Here is a 19,502-nt window from a genome sequence, read left to right on the forward strand (position 1 = left end):
AAATTTTTAATTTATTTAAAACTTAGTTTTGACTTAAATGAATCAAAATTAATGCCCTCATAGTCAAAGATTTCCATTAAATTTTTGCCTATAATGAAAAGGACGATCTAGTTAGGGTATTTATTTTAATTAAATTAACCACGTGCAAAAGAGGACAAAAAGAAAACAAAGCTTTATCTATTTTTCGAAACTACATTATGTTCCTTTAAGAATAGATATGTAATCCCTACCCTCTTTATTTTTATGTACTGCATGCAAAAGGCTCATCTAAATGGTCCAATATCTAATCTCTCGGAGAAAAAAACAATACTAGCTAGTACTAAATTGAATTTCGAAAAATAATGAACATGCTTGCCGTTCACACCAAAGTAGGCAAACTTTCATGGTGATTCATCATTCACATGAAAACGTTCTATGAAGAAAACGTGTCAATGTATAATATTAATTAACCAAATCTTTTTTTTTATTTTTTAATTCTCAAATAGAGAGTTGTTTAGCTCATATATAATTGAATAAATATTGAATATTACAAAAAAGTTAATTTTAAATTTAACTCGATGTTCTATATATTAAAAAAAATTTCATTTTCTTTATTATTAGTTAATTAATATTACAAATTTCATGACCTAGAGTACTCTTTCCCATTACCTAGAAAGGTATTTTCTATATTTTACAAGAAAAAGACCATGGCGGATCCATAATATTCCCCTCGTCCCAGTTAATTATTTGTTATATATTTTGATTTTTAGTGGTCAATTCTTTTTCGAATGAATGATCAAAATTGTAAATATTATTTAATATTTTTATTGATAAAAATATGAACTCCATTTTAAATAATATAGTAGTAGTACTTTTGATCATAATTGTGATTACCTTTTATACAAAAAAATTTAAGTAAAAAGAAATTATCTTATTCATGATAAAGACAATCATAAATTGCAATAAAAATTTATATTAGACTTACAAATTATCTACAAATAAAGATTATTAATTATAAGGATTGAATTTAAATCGTACCATTGAAATATTTAGAGTAGGCGGTTTTGAGCCTCTAGGACAGGCTCAGAAGGGCTGTGCTTAAATTTCACTCAATTTGTATGATCTGTTCGCTAATCTACCCTTTCATCCTCTTAACAAACCACGTTAAACTTATCCACACTCAAAACTATTCAATCTAAAACCTCCGCCACCGTTGTAGCCGCGCGCACCACCGTCTTCCACCATTAATTTTAGTTTTTTTTTTTTTTAAACCTCAGAACGTAGCTAGCTAGGAACGATGAATTGAATGTGAGCACGTTTGCTAGAGGAGCTCGAGAATTTGTTGAATCTGCCTGTGGGATATTAAAGAGAAAGGCAGAAGTGTGGGAGCAACATGAAAAAAAAATGTTTGGTTGTTTCAAATGTAAGTGTTTTAAGTATTCCAATTTCATTAAGATATACGATATATATATATATATATAGTATGAAGATTACTTGAGTATTATTATTTGCTTAACCAATTATGCCAAGGTCTTCTTTTGGATATAAACTTATATATATGTTTAGAAGGATTTACTAATTTATTTTTTTTAATATTTAAGCGCAATTTTGGAAGAAGAGGGAACCCAAATCCAATTCTTTGAACAAAAGGATATATGTATGTACCTATCGTTGAGTCCAATACCTGAATGCTTTTTATAGTCTAATTGTGCATGTAGATACACATTGCCATCATTTTCATTTATTTTTTGGCTTAATTACCAAAAAAAATTACAAAGACTTATCATCATCATCATCATCATCATCATCATCATCATCATCATCTAAACTTCTATTTTATTATAACAATGAATTGAATTTTTTATACAATTATTTGTATTCAATTAAATCTTTATATTGATGAAAACATTAACATTGTTAACTCTTTTTATCAACTAAAACATGTGACGTTTATGATATGGGTTAAATTTCACTATGAGATAAAAAATAATAAAACCATAAGAGTGTAAGTGCAATTTAACTAAAATAAAATTTTAAAAAAATCACTAGAAAATATATAATATCATGCTTAAATGGCTAAATCTTACGTTCATAAGAAAAAAGAGGCGTTTGTGGGAAATTGATTGAGGACCTAATATATTTTTTTAATTTAAAGTTAATCGTTTAAAGTCAGCGGGCCAGGCGATGCTATTAGTCAGCATTGAAAGTCAAGTGGGATGATATTAAAAAAAAAAAAGTTGCTCTTCTTAAAGTCAACGGTTGTATGCTAAAAAATAATCACATTTATTGTTTAGTTCTAGGTTAGAAAAATATAAAATTCGATAAATTACAAAAATAAAAAAGATTTACCATCTTGTTGACAATTGAAAAATCATGTCATGGATTATTTATAGAATTTAATTTTGTTTATAAAAAAATTTCATATTTTAAGGATTGAGAAAGTATTATAAAATTTGAATCTCAATTTTATTAGATGTTATTTTTTAAAAATAATTTTATAAATTAATTAAATTAAATTTTGAATTTATAAAATTTAAATTCTATCAACAAATTTAAAAGATTATCAAATATTTTATTAAATACTTTTAAAATAGAGTTATTTAAAAACTTAATATCGATCCAAGTTTAAAAGTCAATTCAATTTTTGAAAAAATTTAGATAAAAATATTATATTTAAAAAATAAAATTTAAATTAAATAAGACCTATTTAAAAAAACTAATATTCCATGAAATTGAACGAAATGAGGTTTCACGTGTTCATTTTTTTTGTTTCAAAAATATACTAAAACTTTACAAAAGCAATAAAATCAAAAAAGAAAAAAAAAAACATGATGATGGAGAAAAGGAAAAGCTTATGAATTCACAAATACTACTTAAAATCGTTTTTTCAGCCTTCAATTTATAATAGTGCATCAGAGAAAGAGTGAAGAGTGGTCAATGCTATAGACATTTTAATGTATTTGAACATAAGAAAATGAATATTTTTATTTATTTAGTTTCAATTTAGTTTTAACATTTAAATTTGAAATACAAATTAATATAGTAATCAAAATAAGCTAAACTTTTTGAATATTTAAAAAAATAGATGTAATTACTCTAAACGAAATATCAAATCAAATTAAAATAATAAATTATAAAATAATTATTCAAAAATTTTTACATGTCAAAAAATTACATCATACATATAAAAAATTACTTTTTGTCCAAAACTTTTACTATTTATATTATATATTCAAAAAAATTTGGAATGAAGGGCACTATTTAAATAAAATGCAAATGTTTTTTTTTTGGTTGGTCACTTTATCATATTAGCAGAAAATTTGAGGACAAAGAAATAAAAATAAAAATAAATACGGTACTCTAATTCAAAAGCCAAAAAGGTTGGTTTTTTTTCCCCGAGAGAGAGAGAGAGAGATGGAGAGAAACGAGAGATTTTGGCAGGCTTTGGGTCATCGGTGGGTGAAGGTGTATTGGATTCGGAGGAAAGATCGGCGTAAATTACCTGCCATGCTTACAAAAATTCCACGCGGAAACAAAAACTCTTTTATATACGCGTACTGGTGCAAAACAAACAAACCAATAATCAACGTTAAATTCAGAAATCAGAACCCTTTTTGTTTTGTTTTAAAAATCGCAGCCAACCCTTTTCTCATTCGTTAATCCTAACCCTATTTAAAAGTCTCCCCTTTTTCTAATTTAAATACCCTCACAAACTCTCAAACGCCCCTCACCCTTATTCTAACAACCAAAGTTCCTCTCCTTTTTGTCCAATTCTGCGATACCCAGAACTTTTTTTCTGGCTTTTTTTTTTCTTTTTGTTTTTGGAATCAAAACATTGTTCTTTTGGTATCATATTGTGAATGGTGGAAGCAATTCGGAGGAGTAGTAATTTCATGCTCTCCCTTTGCAAATCAAGGGCGAGCACTCTCCTCCCTGTTTCTGCAGCCTCTGCTTTCGCATTCGGTTCTTGCAAAGAAGGCTGGTACTACCGCTGCCTCGGCCTTGACCCATAAACACCCCCCAGAAACCTTTATAGGCTCCATCAATAACCCCAGATTTGTTTTTTGTTAACATTAGAAAAAAAAAAATAAACCCATTGTTTTTTTTATCTCGATTGTTGGTGAAATATTCATCCATTTTTGTTTGTTTGATTGTTTTGGATTTTGATAAAGTTTGAAAAAAAAATGTTGCTTTACAAGCAGAAGAAGACTCAGGGTCCCAAGGGCAACAGGCTCTTGATTAGCATCACTGTTTTGGGAAGTGCCGGGCCGATCCGTTTCGTTGTTAACGAGGAAGAGCTTGTTGCTGCTGTCATTGATACTGCTTTGAAATCCTATGCTCGTGAGGGTCGGCTTCCTGTTCTTGGATCTGATCTTAATGATTTCCTCCTTTATTGCCCCAGTGCTGGATCAGATGGTAAGTTTATTCAAATCCACTTGAATTATTACCCCATATCAGTTTTCACTTCAATCTTAAAAATAAAATTTTCCTAGGATTTGTTTATTTGGATTTTTGGCATAAATCTTGAAGCTATCTCCTGAAGTTCTAGGAGTAAAAATCACTAAGCCAAGGCTGAGTTGCTATTTAGTAGTAAAACGTATGCACTTGAAAATGCGGAATTGATTTTGTTTGGTTTGGGAAAATGTGTTGGGTTATTTATGATTTCGGTGTTCGGGATTTTTATTGCAGCACTGAGTCCATGGGAAACAATTGGATCACAAGGGGCACGGAATTTCATGTTGTGCAAGAAGCCAAAGACTGAGAAAATGGAAGATGATGGAAAGTCAACTGAAGCAATTAGTAGGAAGGGAAGTGGGAATTGGAAGGCATGGATTAATAAATCCCTCAATCTTAAGATTTCTTCCCATTAATTAAATAATTCTCAATCCTTTATGGTCTTTATTTCTTCTGTTAGCTTTACCTTTTAATTTAAGTACTGAGACTAGGCTATCATGGATAGCCATGGTAGAATGTTGGTTATGTTTTCACCCCATTTCTCATTCAACTGAGAAAGACCTAGAGTGTTATTCAGGAATAAAGTGAAGCTGTTATTCAGTGATTTTACTTTGCAATAAGAATGAAAGTTTTTGGTGTGCTCAATTTCCAATTTTTGTCTTTGAAAAGTGCTGTGTTTTTATGTTGAATGGTTGTGAACTTGTGATGGATGATCATATTTTGTCAATACTCCTGAAATCTTGTTGAGGAACTCTATTGGGTTTGACTTACATCCATTGTTTGAAAAGTTCTTCTGAGTTGCCCACAACCTTGGTGTTTGTCATTAGCTGGAACGGTTGCTTTGAATTGTCAATAACCCTAGCTCGTATCTTGCAAGCTGCTTTGTGGGATTTTCATTTGCTAGTTGGATATGGCTATTTGGCAAGAAATACAAGACATAGAGGATGGACTGAATCATTCAAATTATGACAACAACTACACACTAAGCCTTATATCCCATACTCTGGGGTCGGCTGTATGAAAAATCAAGACAATTAGGTTAGATTGTAGTTTGAATCTTCTTACAACACTAATTTCTATCAACAACCACATTTTCATCTAATTCTTTAACCTTCATATCGTTTTTTATTACTTGAATCCATATCTTTTGTGGTCTACCTCTATATATTTTGATCTCTTAGAGACTCAATTCTCTTAACCGATGCACCGTTAGGCTTACGTTTCATATGTCTAAACTATCGTAAACGGCCTTCTCTCATCTTCTCTTCAATTTGGATTACTCTTAATTTTTCTTGAATCTCTTCATTTTAATTTTGTCTTTTTTATTCTTACTACACATCCATCTAAGCATTATCGTCTCCGCTCCGTTTATTTTCTTTCATGTTGTTTCTTAACAGCCCAACATTTCAGTTTTGTTATCTGATCAATGGCTCACTTAGGAATTGAATCTTGTTAGGCAGGTGATGCTCATTTTTGAACTCTGGCCAAAATCAAACCAATGTTGGATTTGTTTCTCGAGATTAATAGTCTATTATTGAGGAGCTGATTGGTAGATACTTCTGAAGATCTTTCGACAAATTAGAATTTCGGTGAACCGAATAAAGCGGTAGTGTTCTGTTAAAGTTTTGACTAAAGGAGTCGGTCTTGTCTTGCCCAAATCCTTTCTCCTATTTCAAACTCCCGAGCTACTGCTGGTGTGCACAACAGGGGTCAAATTCTTATCAATTTTTCAAAAAATAGTTACTAGAGTTAGAAGTAAACTAATCAAACAGGTTTAGTGTTCACTTTCTCTGTTTAATTCATATTTGGTCTCAAGTCACCAGTCGAAAGATTCTAGTTGTTTTTGTTGACAGATTCATCTTTGTGATTGCGGAAGTTAACCTCCATGGTATTTGGGGCTTTCCACTTGAACATTTGATTTATGAGTTCACCAATATTGACTTCACTGTGGAAGGTTGACCATGATTTGAATGAAAATACATGCAGCAGGTAACCATATTTTTTATGTTAGAAATTGGAATGCAATGTTGCTTTCCTGATTATACAGCTTGAAATGTTGTCCGCTCTCCCTTTATTCCCCCCACATGCTACTGTATTAGCCATGCTTTTATTCCGTCCGTGCATTTTCAGATCAAATTTATGGAGTCGTATGAAAGCAAGTAAGAAGTGGGATCCCACCCTGGCCAAATACGTTCATTTCTAATGACTTGCAGCTGCTCAAGTCTATACAGGTTCTCTTTTGAGCTTTGACCTCCGGTCTATGACACGTAACAGGATGGCGAGGCAGTAATCTAAATGCTTCGTGACTGGCATCTGCCTTCTGGTAAAATGCATGGCTCTAAATTAGGTTACCAAGATGCCTTTTAAGTTTGATGTCTTGCTGCTAAACTGATCTTAACACACAACTCATTCCATTATCGACAGGCCATTATGTCATGGTCAACAATGAAAGATAGGAGACAGCTCGCTTTTTACATGAACCCTTTATGAGAAATAGGATTATCGGCATATCCGCTTGAAAGCTTAATCCTGCAATTGCTTTTTTCCCATCTTCTGGTCCCTACTAGAGATTGATATCTTTTGTGCATCTTTTACGGTTCAAGCTTTTCTTTTCTTTCTGTCTTTATTGATAAACGTTGAATATCCATGTGCAAACTGATTTTTACACTTCCAATTCTTATACGTTTCACGTTTTTATTTCCAATCCTAAAATATCAGCCTTCACTGCATGACTAACTGGGAATCTGGGATCGCTCCAAATAATGGATCACGCTTGAGGTTACGATTTACGAGGTCTATTAAGGGTCCGTTTAAAGGAGCAGCAACATTAAAAACAATAACGAAAGTGAGATTTATTATTGTAATAATAAAAATAAAATAAATTATTGAATATATATTTAAATGAAAAAATAATGGTGACAGTAAGGGTATTTGAATAAAAATAAATATAAATTTTATTTATTAGTTTATTATATAATAATAAATTATTAATTAATTTATTATATAATAATAATAATCAAAATAAAATATATTTATTAATTATTATATAATAATAAATCATATCATATATATTATATTACGATATAAATAATTATCATATGAAATTTACAATATGGATAATTTTTTTTAACACAAAAATCTCTTAAACTTCTCTTTTTAATAACATATAAGATATTTTTAAATTTTAAATTATTTATCCAAAAAATATATTTAAAATATTATTTAGTTGTCCATAATTTAAGTGGAAGATTAATTCATATATATTGTTTAGTTATTTAAAACTTTCAAAATTTTAAATGAAAGACCAATTGTATATTTTATATATATATATATATTATTCCAAGAAATAAAATTACCCAATAGAATGTGATGCTATGGACACTTGTGTAGTTGTGTGGATAATGTTTCTATTGACAATTAGGAAAATTCATAAAATTTGCACTCTACCAAATTCAAATAAATAATAAAACCATTCATATTAAAAATGTTTAAAATTATGAAAATTATCACGTTTAAAATATCATAAAAGAATAGACTTTTTTTAAAAAAATTAAATATAAATTTAAAACTATTTTAAAATATATATGTATCTAAATATTAAAATTTCATCTTTATCGCTTATTAACAGTTTTAAATTTTGGATATAATCTATTTTGCAATTTAAAAAGATATTGATGAGGTTTGGTCATTGTGTATCCTGATTTTGATAAGAATTCTTTTTAATCCCTAAATTATTCACGTAGATTGGACAAGGAACATATAGTAGTGTATTCCAAGCACTCAAAGTTGAAACTAGGAAGATGTTTAACCTGAAGAAGGTGCGGTTTGACAATTTTCAACAAGAAAGCATCATGTTTATGCCTCAATGTACATATCTTATTTTATCTAAAAAATTTTTGAAATCGAAAACAGATTTTGGCCATAACTTAGTCTCAATTAGGAAGCTTCAAGCCTAATAAGAAAATTTTTTATTTTTATTTTTATTTGATTTAAATGTTTGGTTTAATTTTACTTATTTTAAAAAGTAAAAAAAAATAAAGATTAAAAAAGAAGAACAAAATCGGGGATTTTTTTTAAATCAATCTCGAAATCAGGTTTGCATGAAATTTGAAACAAAATCAGAGATTTTTTTTAAATCAATCTCGGAATCAGGTTTGCATGAAATTCGAAATAAAATCTAAGCATTGATCAGAATCAATTTAAAAAACCTTAAACTAAAGCAATATTTTAAAGCTAAATCACAAATCAAATAAATCACATATGATCAAATTGACAATTTGGGGTGAATTACTGCTTCCAAAATTAAAAGAAATTGAATCCCTTTATAAACTGGAATCGATCAACAAGTAAGGAAGGGAGAAATTATAAAAGGGTGGATTGAGATTTTTTGGTTGAAAGTTGCTGGTTCTGGGTTGGTTATTGGTTTCTGAGAACACGATTTAAGAATTCTAGGATTAAGTCCTGTAGACACCCTAATTGGTCTGAACCCAAGTCCATTGGACCTGGTTTAATAGGGCCCGAGCCTAAGCTCATTGGGCCTAATTCAATGGGATCCAAGTCATAGACCCAACTGTTTTTATTTTATTTTATTTTATTTTGGTTTTTATTTTTTATTTTTTTATTATTTATTTTATTTTTAGATAATAGGATATTAAAAAAAAACGAGAAAAAATTATAAATTCTGCCATGCATAGGCACTAGCAAAATTGCAATTAGTTTCAATCTCTTCAGGATGATTCTTAAAGTTTCTGATAATATGAAAATCCAATTGAAAAAGAATTTCTAATTGATCAGAAACTCTATTGAGTGTTCTCTATAAATACAACCTATGAGCAAATCACAAAGAGGGAGAGATCACACAGAGAAGAGAGAAAAACAAAAACCCAAAGATTACACAACAATAGATTAGAGAGGAAAAACATACAAAAATCATGAAACAGAGAGCAAAAAATAGAAGGTAGAATTCAAAAAAATTTTAAAGGGTGTCAGAAGTAATTTTAGGATTTTTTATAGAATTTTTTGTGTTTTTTTCTGAAAATTTTTTAGAAATTTTTCAGATTCTAACAAAAATTTTCGACGTTAGTTCAATTTTTCAACAAGTTTTCTGCGTCAGTTGAACTTTCTAGCAAACTTTCCTGATTCCATTAGCTTTCTAGTTTTCGACAGCAACTTTCTAAAAACTGACAAGCTTTCCAGTGAACTTCCGACAAACAACCCAGATTTCAGCAAGAATTTTTAGAATCCAGTTAAATTCAACCGATATTTTTGGGCGGATAAAAAGAAAGAGAGAAAAGAAAAAGTAGAGAGAAAGGGAGCAAAGGTATTATGACGAAATAGGCTAAAACTCAAGCTTTTATAGCCTCCTCAAAATGACGTCATTTTGACGTTTAAAAGAGTTCAAAATCTATACGTTTCCACCTAGGGCAACCCAACCCATAGCGTGACCTGAACCAGCAACCCACGTCCTTACCTAGGCTCCAGCCTAACTGAGCCGCAAATCGAGCCACCAAGCCGCACCTCTAAGCCAATCTTTGTGCCTCAAGCCGAGCCGAGCCGCGCGTAAATATTTTTTTTTTCATTTAGTTTTATTATTTATTTATTGATTATTTTTTCTTTATTTATTTAATGACTAAATTTAAATAAGTTATTTATTTAATTAAACATATTTTAATTTTCAATGATCTCTTTAAAATGAAAATTTGAAAAAAAAAATATTTTTGAAGAAAAATTGAATGTATCAATTTCCTTTGAACATAAAAATTAAAAAAAATATTTTTGAGGGAAAGTTAAAAGTATCAATTTCTCTTGAAAATAAAAATTTTCAAAAAATATTTTTAAGGAAAAGTTGAAAATATCAATTTTTCTTGAAAATAAAAAAAAAAGATTTCAATAATGGATTTTTAAGGAAAAGTTAAAAGTATCAATTTTTCTTGAAAATAAAAATTTTCAAAAAAAATCATTTCTTAAGGAAAAGTTAGAAGTACCAATTTTCTTTAAAAATAAAATTTGAAGAAAAATATTTTTAAGAAAAGATTGAAAGTATCAAATTTTCTTGTATAAAAGCATGAGTTTTTTTCTTATAAAATAAAAAAAAATCTATATCAAAAGTCGAATCATTTTTTTTTCTTTTTCTTTCTTTAGATAATTTTTAAATGTTAAATAATCTGACGACGGAGTCTCTGCAAGAGAAACAGTAGTTTTCTTGTGTACTCTTGAAATGAGAGAATTTTCTCAATTTTTCTACCAAAAGTATTGGAGTCAATCAAGAATAATTTTCAATAATTAATTACTTAATAAATTTTTAAGGCTTATTGGATAACAAGGAATTGAGCTGGTACCATCATTTAATGAGAGTCGTGAGTGTAGACACCCAATTGGGTCCGGGCCCAGATCAATTGGGCCTGGCCCAAAGGGGTAAGGCCCATTTCAATCATGTATTTTTTTTTCTTTTTTCTTTTTCTTCTTTTGTATTTTATGTATTTCATTATTATTATTATTATGTATATCTTTGTGTATTTATTTTTATTTAGATTAGATTTATATGTATTGTATGTATATAGTTATATATTTATTATTATTATTATCTTTTTTTGTTTGTAATATATTTTTTTGGGTTTATCTTATGTTATTTTTTTTTATTATCTGTTAATTTTATCTGATTTTTTTTTCGAATTATCTGATATTATTTTTTTTATTTTTATACTATCATATCTTTTGATTATCTAGTATTTTTTTTATTTATTTTGATTTTAATTCTGGATGGCTAAGATTCAAAGTTGAAGAATCCCACTCTGGAGGGGAATTCAATCAGAAGAGTCCAGTTGGATTCAAAGACTGAATTCCCGTCCAAAGAGGAATTGGGATTGATCAGAAACTCCTGATCAATCCCTATAAAAGGGACTCTGGAACAGAATGCAAAACACAGAGAAAACAGTGAGCAAAGCTACTGATTTGAGAGAAAAAAGCGTATAGGAAGCTAGGAAAGGTTTAGGAGTGTTCTGAGAGTGAGGAGAATTTTTTCTAGAAATTTTGGCGAAAAATTTTTCTGGAAATTTCTGGGAAATTTCCAGATTCCGGCGAAAACTCTGGCGAAACTTGAATTTTTCGGCTACAATTCCGGCCAACTTTGAAGTTTTCGGCGATCAGTCCAGTTTTCGACGAAGAATCCCAAAAACCGGTGATCTTCCGGCCAACTTCCGGCGAAATTTCCAGATTCCGACGAAAATTTCCAGAATCCGACACCAGTGTTCTTCAGTTTTTAGAGAGAAGGGAGAGAAAAAGGAAGAAGAGAGAGAGAGGGGGAGGAGCGTTCTGCCGAAAAACGGAGGAAGGTGCCTTTTATACCCTCCCAAAACGACGTCGTTTTGGCCTTAAGTAACCCAGAGGATCCGCGCGTTTTGCCGAACCCGACCCGACCCGGGCGTCGACCCGCTTTCTGACCCGCGCGTGCCAGCCCCCTCCGAGCCGAGCCGAGCCAAGCCGCCAAGCCGCTCCCCCGAGCCGTTTTCTCTTCCTTGAGCCGAGCCGAGCCGAGCCGCTCCAGGTTTTTTTTTTTTTTTTTGAATTTTTTTTTATTTCTTTGTTTATTTGTTTATTTTATTTTTTATTTTTTATTTATTAGATTAGGTTTATGTAATATTCTTTTTTATTTATGTTTTATTATTTTATTTTCTTTAAATAAAAATAAAAAAATTCTAAAAAATTATATTTTTAGGGAAAAGTTGAAAGTATCAATTTTCCTTAGAAATAAATTTCCAAAAAATATTTTTGGGGAAAAGTTGAAAGTATCAATTTTCCTTAGAAATAAATTTCCAAAAAATATTTTTGGGGAAAAGTTGAAAGTATCAATTTTCCTCAGAAAAAAATTTCAAAAAAAAATATTTTTAGGGAAAAGTTGAAAGTATCAATTTTCCTTAAGAATAAATTTCCAAAAAATATTTTTAGAGAAAAATTGAAAGTATCAATTTTTCTTAGAAATAAATTTCCAAAAAAAATATTTTTAGGGAAAAGTTGAAAGTATCAATTTTCCTTAAAAGAAAAATAAATTTCCAAAAAAAAGTATTTTTGGGGAAAAGTTGAAAGTATCAATTTTCCTTGAGAATCAAAATTTCAAAAAAAATATTTTTGGGGAAAAGTTGAAAGTATCAATTTTTCTTAGAAATAAATTTTCAAAAAAAGGGTTTTTGAGGAAAAGTTGAAAGTATCAATTTTTCCTAAAAAAAAATCATTCTCTCCTTCCTTTCTATCTTAATTTTGATTTTGTTTTTTTCTTTAAATAATCCGACGACGGAGCCTCTGTAAGTGAAACAGTAGTTTTTCTTGCATACTCTTGAGGTGAGGGAATTTTCTCAATTTTCTGCTAAAAGTATTAGAGTCAATTGAGAAAAATTTTCAATAATTAATTACTTGGTAAAATTTTAAGGCTTTTGGATAACACAAATTTAAGCTGGTACCATCTTTTGATGGGCGTTGTGAGGGTGCTATAACCTTCCTCACACGTAACCGAACTCCCGAACCCTGTTCTGGTTTGTAGACCTGAACCTATTCTTTTAGGGACCCTTAAGCTTAAGTGTTCCTTGAAAGGACAGATTCCTTAGGTGGCCAATCGCACCCAGATAAAAAAGATTGGTGGCGACTCCCTTAAGTCAATGTCTAGCGATAGATCCTCGGATCTAGACGTTATGACTGTGAGAGTGCTATAATATTTTTCACACGTAACCGTACTCTCAGACCTAGTCTTGGTTTCGCAAACATTGAATTTATCTTTTAGAGATACCTAAGTCGAACTTAGGATTCCTTTTTAAAAGTGATAGATTCGGTTAGGTAGCCAATCGCACCTAAATAAAAAAAAGATTGGTAATGACTCTTCAAATCAATATGTAGCAATAGATCCTCAGATCTAAACGTTATGACAAGTTCAAATTTTAGTTCTATTTTTTTTTAATTTACGTTTTGATTCTAAAGTCTCCAAAAGTTCATAGAATTTTGCCTTGAGATCCTGGTTTGATTCTTGTTAAAACTTTAAATTTCTACATTTAGGGTTATGTTTTAGGAATTGGTTTTTTTTTTTTTTTAGGTTTGAAATTTAATCTTTATGGAAAATGTCTAGTATTTGTTTGAATTTTTGGATTTTAGGAAGTTTTTGAAATTTCTTTTAAGTTTTTGGGTTGGGATTCAAATTTTGGGTAAATTTTTAGGTTTTTTGTTTGAATTTTTGAATTTTTGGGTTTTTTTTTTTTTTTTTTTGGTAAAGGTTTGCATTTTCCAGTTGAAGTTCATAGTGGCTGAAAAACGATGTGGCAATTGTTTCCTGGGTTTGCAAGTTTTTGTTTTTAGTTTGAAGTTCCCCGTAACTAGTTGAATTTCCCTGCACTGGGTTCTGGGTTTAGTCGGGATCTCAAAAACCTTGAATTTCCTGATTGAACCTAGAAAGAAGGGCAAAGAAACCTAACTTGAAAGAAATAAGGGAAAAGGCAAGTCTAAAGGAAAAGAACCTAATTTGTACCTTTTATAGTGACATAATACGATGCCATTTCGAAAAGATTCTAACCCGTGAAAATTCGGTTAACCCATCTTTGACCCGTGTGTGATCCATTGATTGACTTGACCCACAGCGCAAGTATTCCTTTTTTTTTTTGTTTATTTCTTTTTTGATTTATTTTATTTTATTTTATTATTTTTATATATATTATTTTTATATTTTAATATCATTATTTTAAATGATTGATTGAGATAATGTGATGAGAAAAAAAAGTTTATTTTTGCATGTTGTTTTTATTAATTTATTTTTACTTCTTATTTTGGCATAAATTTAATATATTTGTATGGTAATTTATATTAATTGTGTGATAATTTATATATTATATTATTACATAATAACTTATGTTTATTACATGATATATTATATTACTATTGCATGATAATTTTGTTTTTATTTTAATTGACTTTTTTTCTTTCTTTCAAATCTAAAAAAGAGTTTTCAAAAAAAAATATTTTTTCAATTCTACCAAACTATTGGAAGATTTAAATCTTGAATTAGTTCTTACAAAACTATTGGACGACTTAATAATCTTCTAAAAAAATATTTTTTAAAAAAATTCTACCAACAGATTAGAGGATTATTCTTAACCAAAAATCTTATTAACATATTAGAAGATATTTCTGAAAATAAATTATTTTCACAAACAAATAAAATTTCAATCCTACCAACAGATTAGAGGATAATTCTTGATAAAAAATCTTACCAACATATTGAAAAATATTTCTGATAATAAATTATTTTTACAAGTAAAATTTTTTTGTAATAAAAAGATTAAATGAAACCAATAATGGAACCTTTTTGGAGTGAGACACTAGTCTCCATGAATACTCATGAGGTGAGAAAATTATCTTAAATTGCTACTAAACTATTAGAATAATTTTAAGATCAAATTTTAATAATTAAATTATTTGATAAATTACAAAATGACTTTATAGGTTGGATAATTGAAAATCAAACTGGTATCATCTTTTGGATGAGCACTGTAAGGGTGATAGAACTTTCTTCACTCATAATCGCATTTCTAAACCTAAAATCTAGTTTCTTATACTAAAATTTACCTTTTAAAGATATCCGAATCAAGTTTGAGATTTATTTTTAAAATGGAACAAATTCAGTTAGGTGGTCAATCACACTTAAACAAAAAATATTATTGGCAATTCTTAAAATTTATATCTAGTAGTAAGTTTACAGATTTATATGTTTTGACATTTGAAAAGTCACAATTTTATGCAAGCTTTACCATCCAAATATCATGAGATGGGAAAGGGAAATCACATCTTAATTTTCAAATACTATATAACTTGCATCTTGCTGGCCTATTTTCTTCTCCTGATGTCAAGTTCAGTGAGGCACAAGTTTGTTTTGTATCTTATGAGAAGTTTGAAATTAAAACCATAGATTTCTGTTGTAGTTGACAGTCATAGCATAATATTATGTTGTTTGATCATGATATGATCCTTTCTTCAATTCTTGAATGTTTTAAGTTCAATTTAGGTTCACATTTATGTGTAGGTCAAGTGTTATATGAAACAACTATTATTGGGACTTAAGCATTGCCATTTTAGAGGTATAATGCATCGAGATATTAAAACATTTAACATTTTGGTAAACAACCAAGGAATTTTGCAATTGGAGAACTTTGGATTGGCAAACATCCTTACTTCAATAAACAGGCAACAATTCGAGTAGTGACTTTATGGTATCGCTTTCCTGAACTTTTGATGGAATCAACAAGTTAGGAAATCTCAATGGATCTATGTAATATAGGTTGTGTTTTTGTAGAACTTTTATAAAAAAAAGGATTATAGGTATTAAAATTTAAATTCTAATTTGTTAAATGACACCTCTTAAGAAAATTGCATAAATCAATTCAATTAAATTCTAAATTTATATTATGTGAATTTTTTTAACATAGCATTATATTAGACAATTAAAGTAGATTGTCTTACACTTATTATGCTGAACTATTCAGATAAGCAATGAAACATAAATTCGTATTGGTTTTCATTGTTTATTGATTGTCTTACACTTATATTTACTTCTTAGTAAGCTAAAATAGATTGGTTTCTCCTCCAGGTTGAACAACTACATAAAAACTTTAAGCTATATGGCTTCCCACCTGATGATTACTAGAAAAAGATTAGGCTTCCTCATTCAACCATGTTTAAAACCCAGCATACTTATGAAAGTTCTCTTTAAGAAAGGTGTAAAGATATAACAAATACACGAAAATCAAATAAATATTTATGAAGGTTGGGATGTCAATGGGTAAGGTATGGATAGTATAGTGTATTCCTCCTCTCCATCCCTGTATTTTTATATTGTACCCATCTCCATACCCAATGGATATTTTAAATTTATTCTTATCTTCATACTCACGGGTATTTAATAAGTATGGATAATCCCTATACCCATAATTTTTTTTTAAATAAAAACTAAAATTTATTTTTTAAATTTTTTATTATTTTTATCTTGTATATTTAAGGTGTTTTCTTTAAATATATATTTTTTAATAAAAATATATTAATTTTAATTAATCTAAAATAATAATTTATATTATTTAATAAAAAAATGTATTTACTAAATATATAAAAATATATATGATACGAGTACGAAGCAAGTACCAAATTACTCGTCCCTGTCTTCATACCCAATAAAAATTTAAAATCATACACATTATCATCTCTATACTTACAATATAATATCAATCATCATCCTCATTTAAATAAAAAGTCGGATTCTCCGTTAGGTATGAATAAATTAGATATTCTTATTATAGATGCTTATGTGTACAACCTATCTTAATGGTATGTAAGATATTTTTTAAATTTTAATTATTTATCAAATAACTTTTTTCAATCAATTATTCAATTTTCAAACACTTCTAAAATTTAAAAAATTAAACTTATCAAATTCTTCAAGTTCACATAAAAATATTTCACAAATCACTATTTCTCTTATCGAAGACAATGCTAATTTTCATTAGAAATATTAGTAACTATTTTGATTCTTTTCTATAATTTAAAACAAAAAGATATTCTCTCTCAATTTAAAATCACATACATCTATTAAATTAAAATTGAACAAATCTATTTTATTTTATCACTTATAATTTATTAACAAATCACAAACATTAATAAATTTAAAACTAAACAAACAATCTCCCATTTCTAATGAAAAATTATAAACAATTATAATTTTTTCATTAAAAGAGGGATGTCCCAACTTTCTAAGATGCTTTTTGTTTTTATCTTGTGACAAATCAACTTTTTAAAGTAAATATATAAATTCACAGTTATCAAATCTCTTGATAAATCCTGAGTCATGCTTTTTTTTTTTGGACAAATGAAAATTTTTTTAATTTTTATTTAACATATTTGTGTTATCTTTATATTAAATAAAAATTGAACAACAAAATGAAGGACAGAGCATATAGTAATAACTATTACTACTACTATATTTTATTTTTAATAATTGATTGTTAATTAACATTTATGTTTTTTTCATAATTATCTCATTTTTTACAAATCAACTCAAGATATATTGTAACCTTAATTGCTATGTTAAATTTATATATACTTTAAACATGTAAATTAAATAATATTAATCTATGTATTTATACACATTTAAATAAATAAAATAATATTCTATTACTATTGCAATTTATTTTTCAATTTGTATCTTTTTTTCAAGGTATATTCTATTATTTTTGTAAGTTTATTCTTATGAAATTAGTTCTTTCTCAAATTACTTTTCCTTTTTTCTTCACACATCTTCTAACATTTTCATATTTTGTATAGTAATTTGAACAAAATTACAAAATGAAAATGTGCTTATATTTTTTTTATTTTTTAATGCATCATTCGATAATATATATATATATATGTTTTTATTTTAAAAAATAATTAATTTATTTTTATTTGATATAAATTTCAAATGTATAAGTATTATCACATATAAAAATGGTGTAAGGTGAAAACATGTCATTTTTTTTTTAATTTAGTTTTTATGACAAGTTAGTCTTAATGTAAAATTTTATATATGTTATAAATTTTTAAATTTTGAATATAATTGAAAAAAATTAATTTATATACACGTGAAATAAATAAAATTATTTTGTATATTATTTTATTATTTATCGATAGACAATTACGTCATGGTCATCAATGGAAGATAGGAGACAGCTCGCTTATTATGTGAACCCTATATGAGAAATAGGATAATCGGCATATCCGCTTGAAAGCTTGACCCTGCAATTGTTTTTTTCCCATCTTCTGGTCCCTACTAGAGATTGATATCTTTGGTGCATCTTTTACAGTTCAAGCTCTTCTTTTCTTTCCGTCTTTGTTGATAAACGTTGAAGGGTTTTAATATCCATGTGCAAACTGACTTTTACACTTCCAATTCTTATACATTTCACGTTTTTATTTCCATTCCTAAAATATCAGCATTCACTGGTTGGCTAACTGGGAATCTGGGATCGCTCCAAATAATGGATCACGCTTGAGGTTACGATTTACGAGGTCTGTTAAGGGTCCTTTTAAAAGAGCAGCAATATTTAAAATAATAACGGAAGTGAGATTTATTATCGTAATAATAAAATTAAAATAAATGATGAAATATATATATTTAAATAAAAAAATAATGATGAGATAGGGATATTTAAATAAAAATAAAAATTATTTATTAGTTTATTATATAATAATAAATTATTAATTAATTTATTATATAATAAAAATAAAAATAAAATTTATTTATTAATTCATTATATAATAATTAATTTATTTTATATTAAATTAATAACTTATTTTACAATTTTTAAATAAAAATAAAATATAAATAAAAAAAAAAAAAACTAAAAGTTGTTAACTCGCAACAAGAGTCAAAATGGCGAAAAGATCTTATTCATCTCCTTTTTAAATATGATGCGAGTTAGAAGTGTTATTAATAGAAATTAAATTGATATAATATTAAGTTTTAATTTGAGTTTAATTTGAAATTTAAGATTCGAAATTTGATTTAAATTTGATTAAATTTTTTTTATTTAATTCGAGCTCAATTTGAGATAAAAATTAAGTTATTTAATTTTATTTGATTAAATTTAATTAATATATAAAAATAAATTTAATTTTTATATTCGATAAAAACTTAATTATTTATATTCAAAATTGAGCTTGAAATATTTTATTAATTAAAATAATTAAAATATATTAAAATTAAAAACTCAATTAAATTTGTAAATCATTTAAAGCAAATAAAAAAATATTTAAATTTGATTCGATTTATAAGTTGAATCATTCGAATTTAAATTTGATTAAATAATAATTAAATCAAATTTAAATTTTATTCAAATTACGAATATTAATATATCATTTATATTCATAATATAAACAAAAGAAAAATAAAAAAAAATTAACAAAACTGATGATGGTGGACTGATACCTCAAACATTAGTGAATAATCGATGAGAATTACACCACATCACATTATTATTTGGATTTAAAAGCTGTGATTTGCAGCTCATTAC

At 27.7% G+C, this 19,502-nt stretch overlaps 1 protein-coding gene and 2 long non-coding RNA genes across 5 annotated transcripts; all 3 read left to right on the top strand.

Moving 5' to 3' along the window:
• Nucleotides 1-1,021: 1,021 nt before the first annotated feature.
• LOC111318059 (uncharacterized protein At4g22758-like) lies at nt 1,022-5,079 on the top strand. 3 transcript variants are annotated; one of them, XM_089754130.1, is made up of 4 exons: nt 1,109-1,402; nt 1,581-1,636; nt 4,182-4,395; nt 4,669-5,079. In XM_089754130.1, exons 1-4 carry the CDS (start codon nt 1,384-1,386, stop codon nt 4,848-4,850), a joined length of 471 nt encoding a protein of 156 aa, XP_089610256.1. In that variant the 5' UTR covers nt 1,109-1,383; the 3' UTR covers nt 4,851-5,079. The 3 variants fall into 3 exon arrangements, with proteins under 3 accessions (XP_089610261.1, XP_089610256.1, XP_022776429.1); XM_089754135.1 differs by lacking the exon at nt 1,581-1,636 and having other exon boundaries at nt 1,022-1,402; XM_022920694.2 differs by lacking the exons at nt 1,109-1,402; nt 1,581-1,636 and having other exon boundaries at nt 3,350-4,395.
• Nucleotides 5,080-6,077: 998 nt separating this feature from the next.
• LOC149520169 (uncharacterized) lies at nt 6,078-6,448 on the top strand. Its single transcript, XR_016333518.1, has 2 exons — nt 6,078-6,206; nt 6,288-6,448. It is a non-coding gene; the product is annotated as an uncharacterized LOC149520169 (long non-coding RNA).
• Nucleotides 6,449-6,625: 177 nt separating this feature from the next.
• LOC149520170 (uncharacterized) lies at nt 6,626-7,101 on the top strand. Its single transcript, XR_016333513.1, has 2 exons — nt 6,626-6,757; nt 6,859-7,101. It is a non-coding gene; the product is annotated as an uncharacterized LOC149520170 (long non-coding RNA).
• The last annotated feature ends 12,401 nt before the right edge of the window (nt 7,102-19,502 follow it).

This window comes from Durio zibethinus, chromosome 2, assembly GCF_047325235.1.
Source record: "Durio zibethinus cultivar Kanyao isolate XHJ-2024 chromosome 2, ASM4732523v1, whole genome shotgun sequence".
NCBI lineage: Eukaryota > Viridiplantae > Streptophyta > Magnoliopsida > Malvales > Malvaceae > Durio > Durio zibethinus.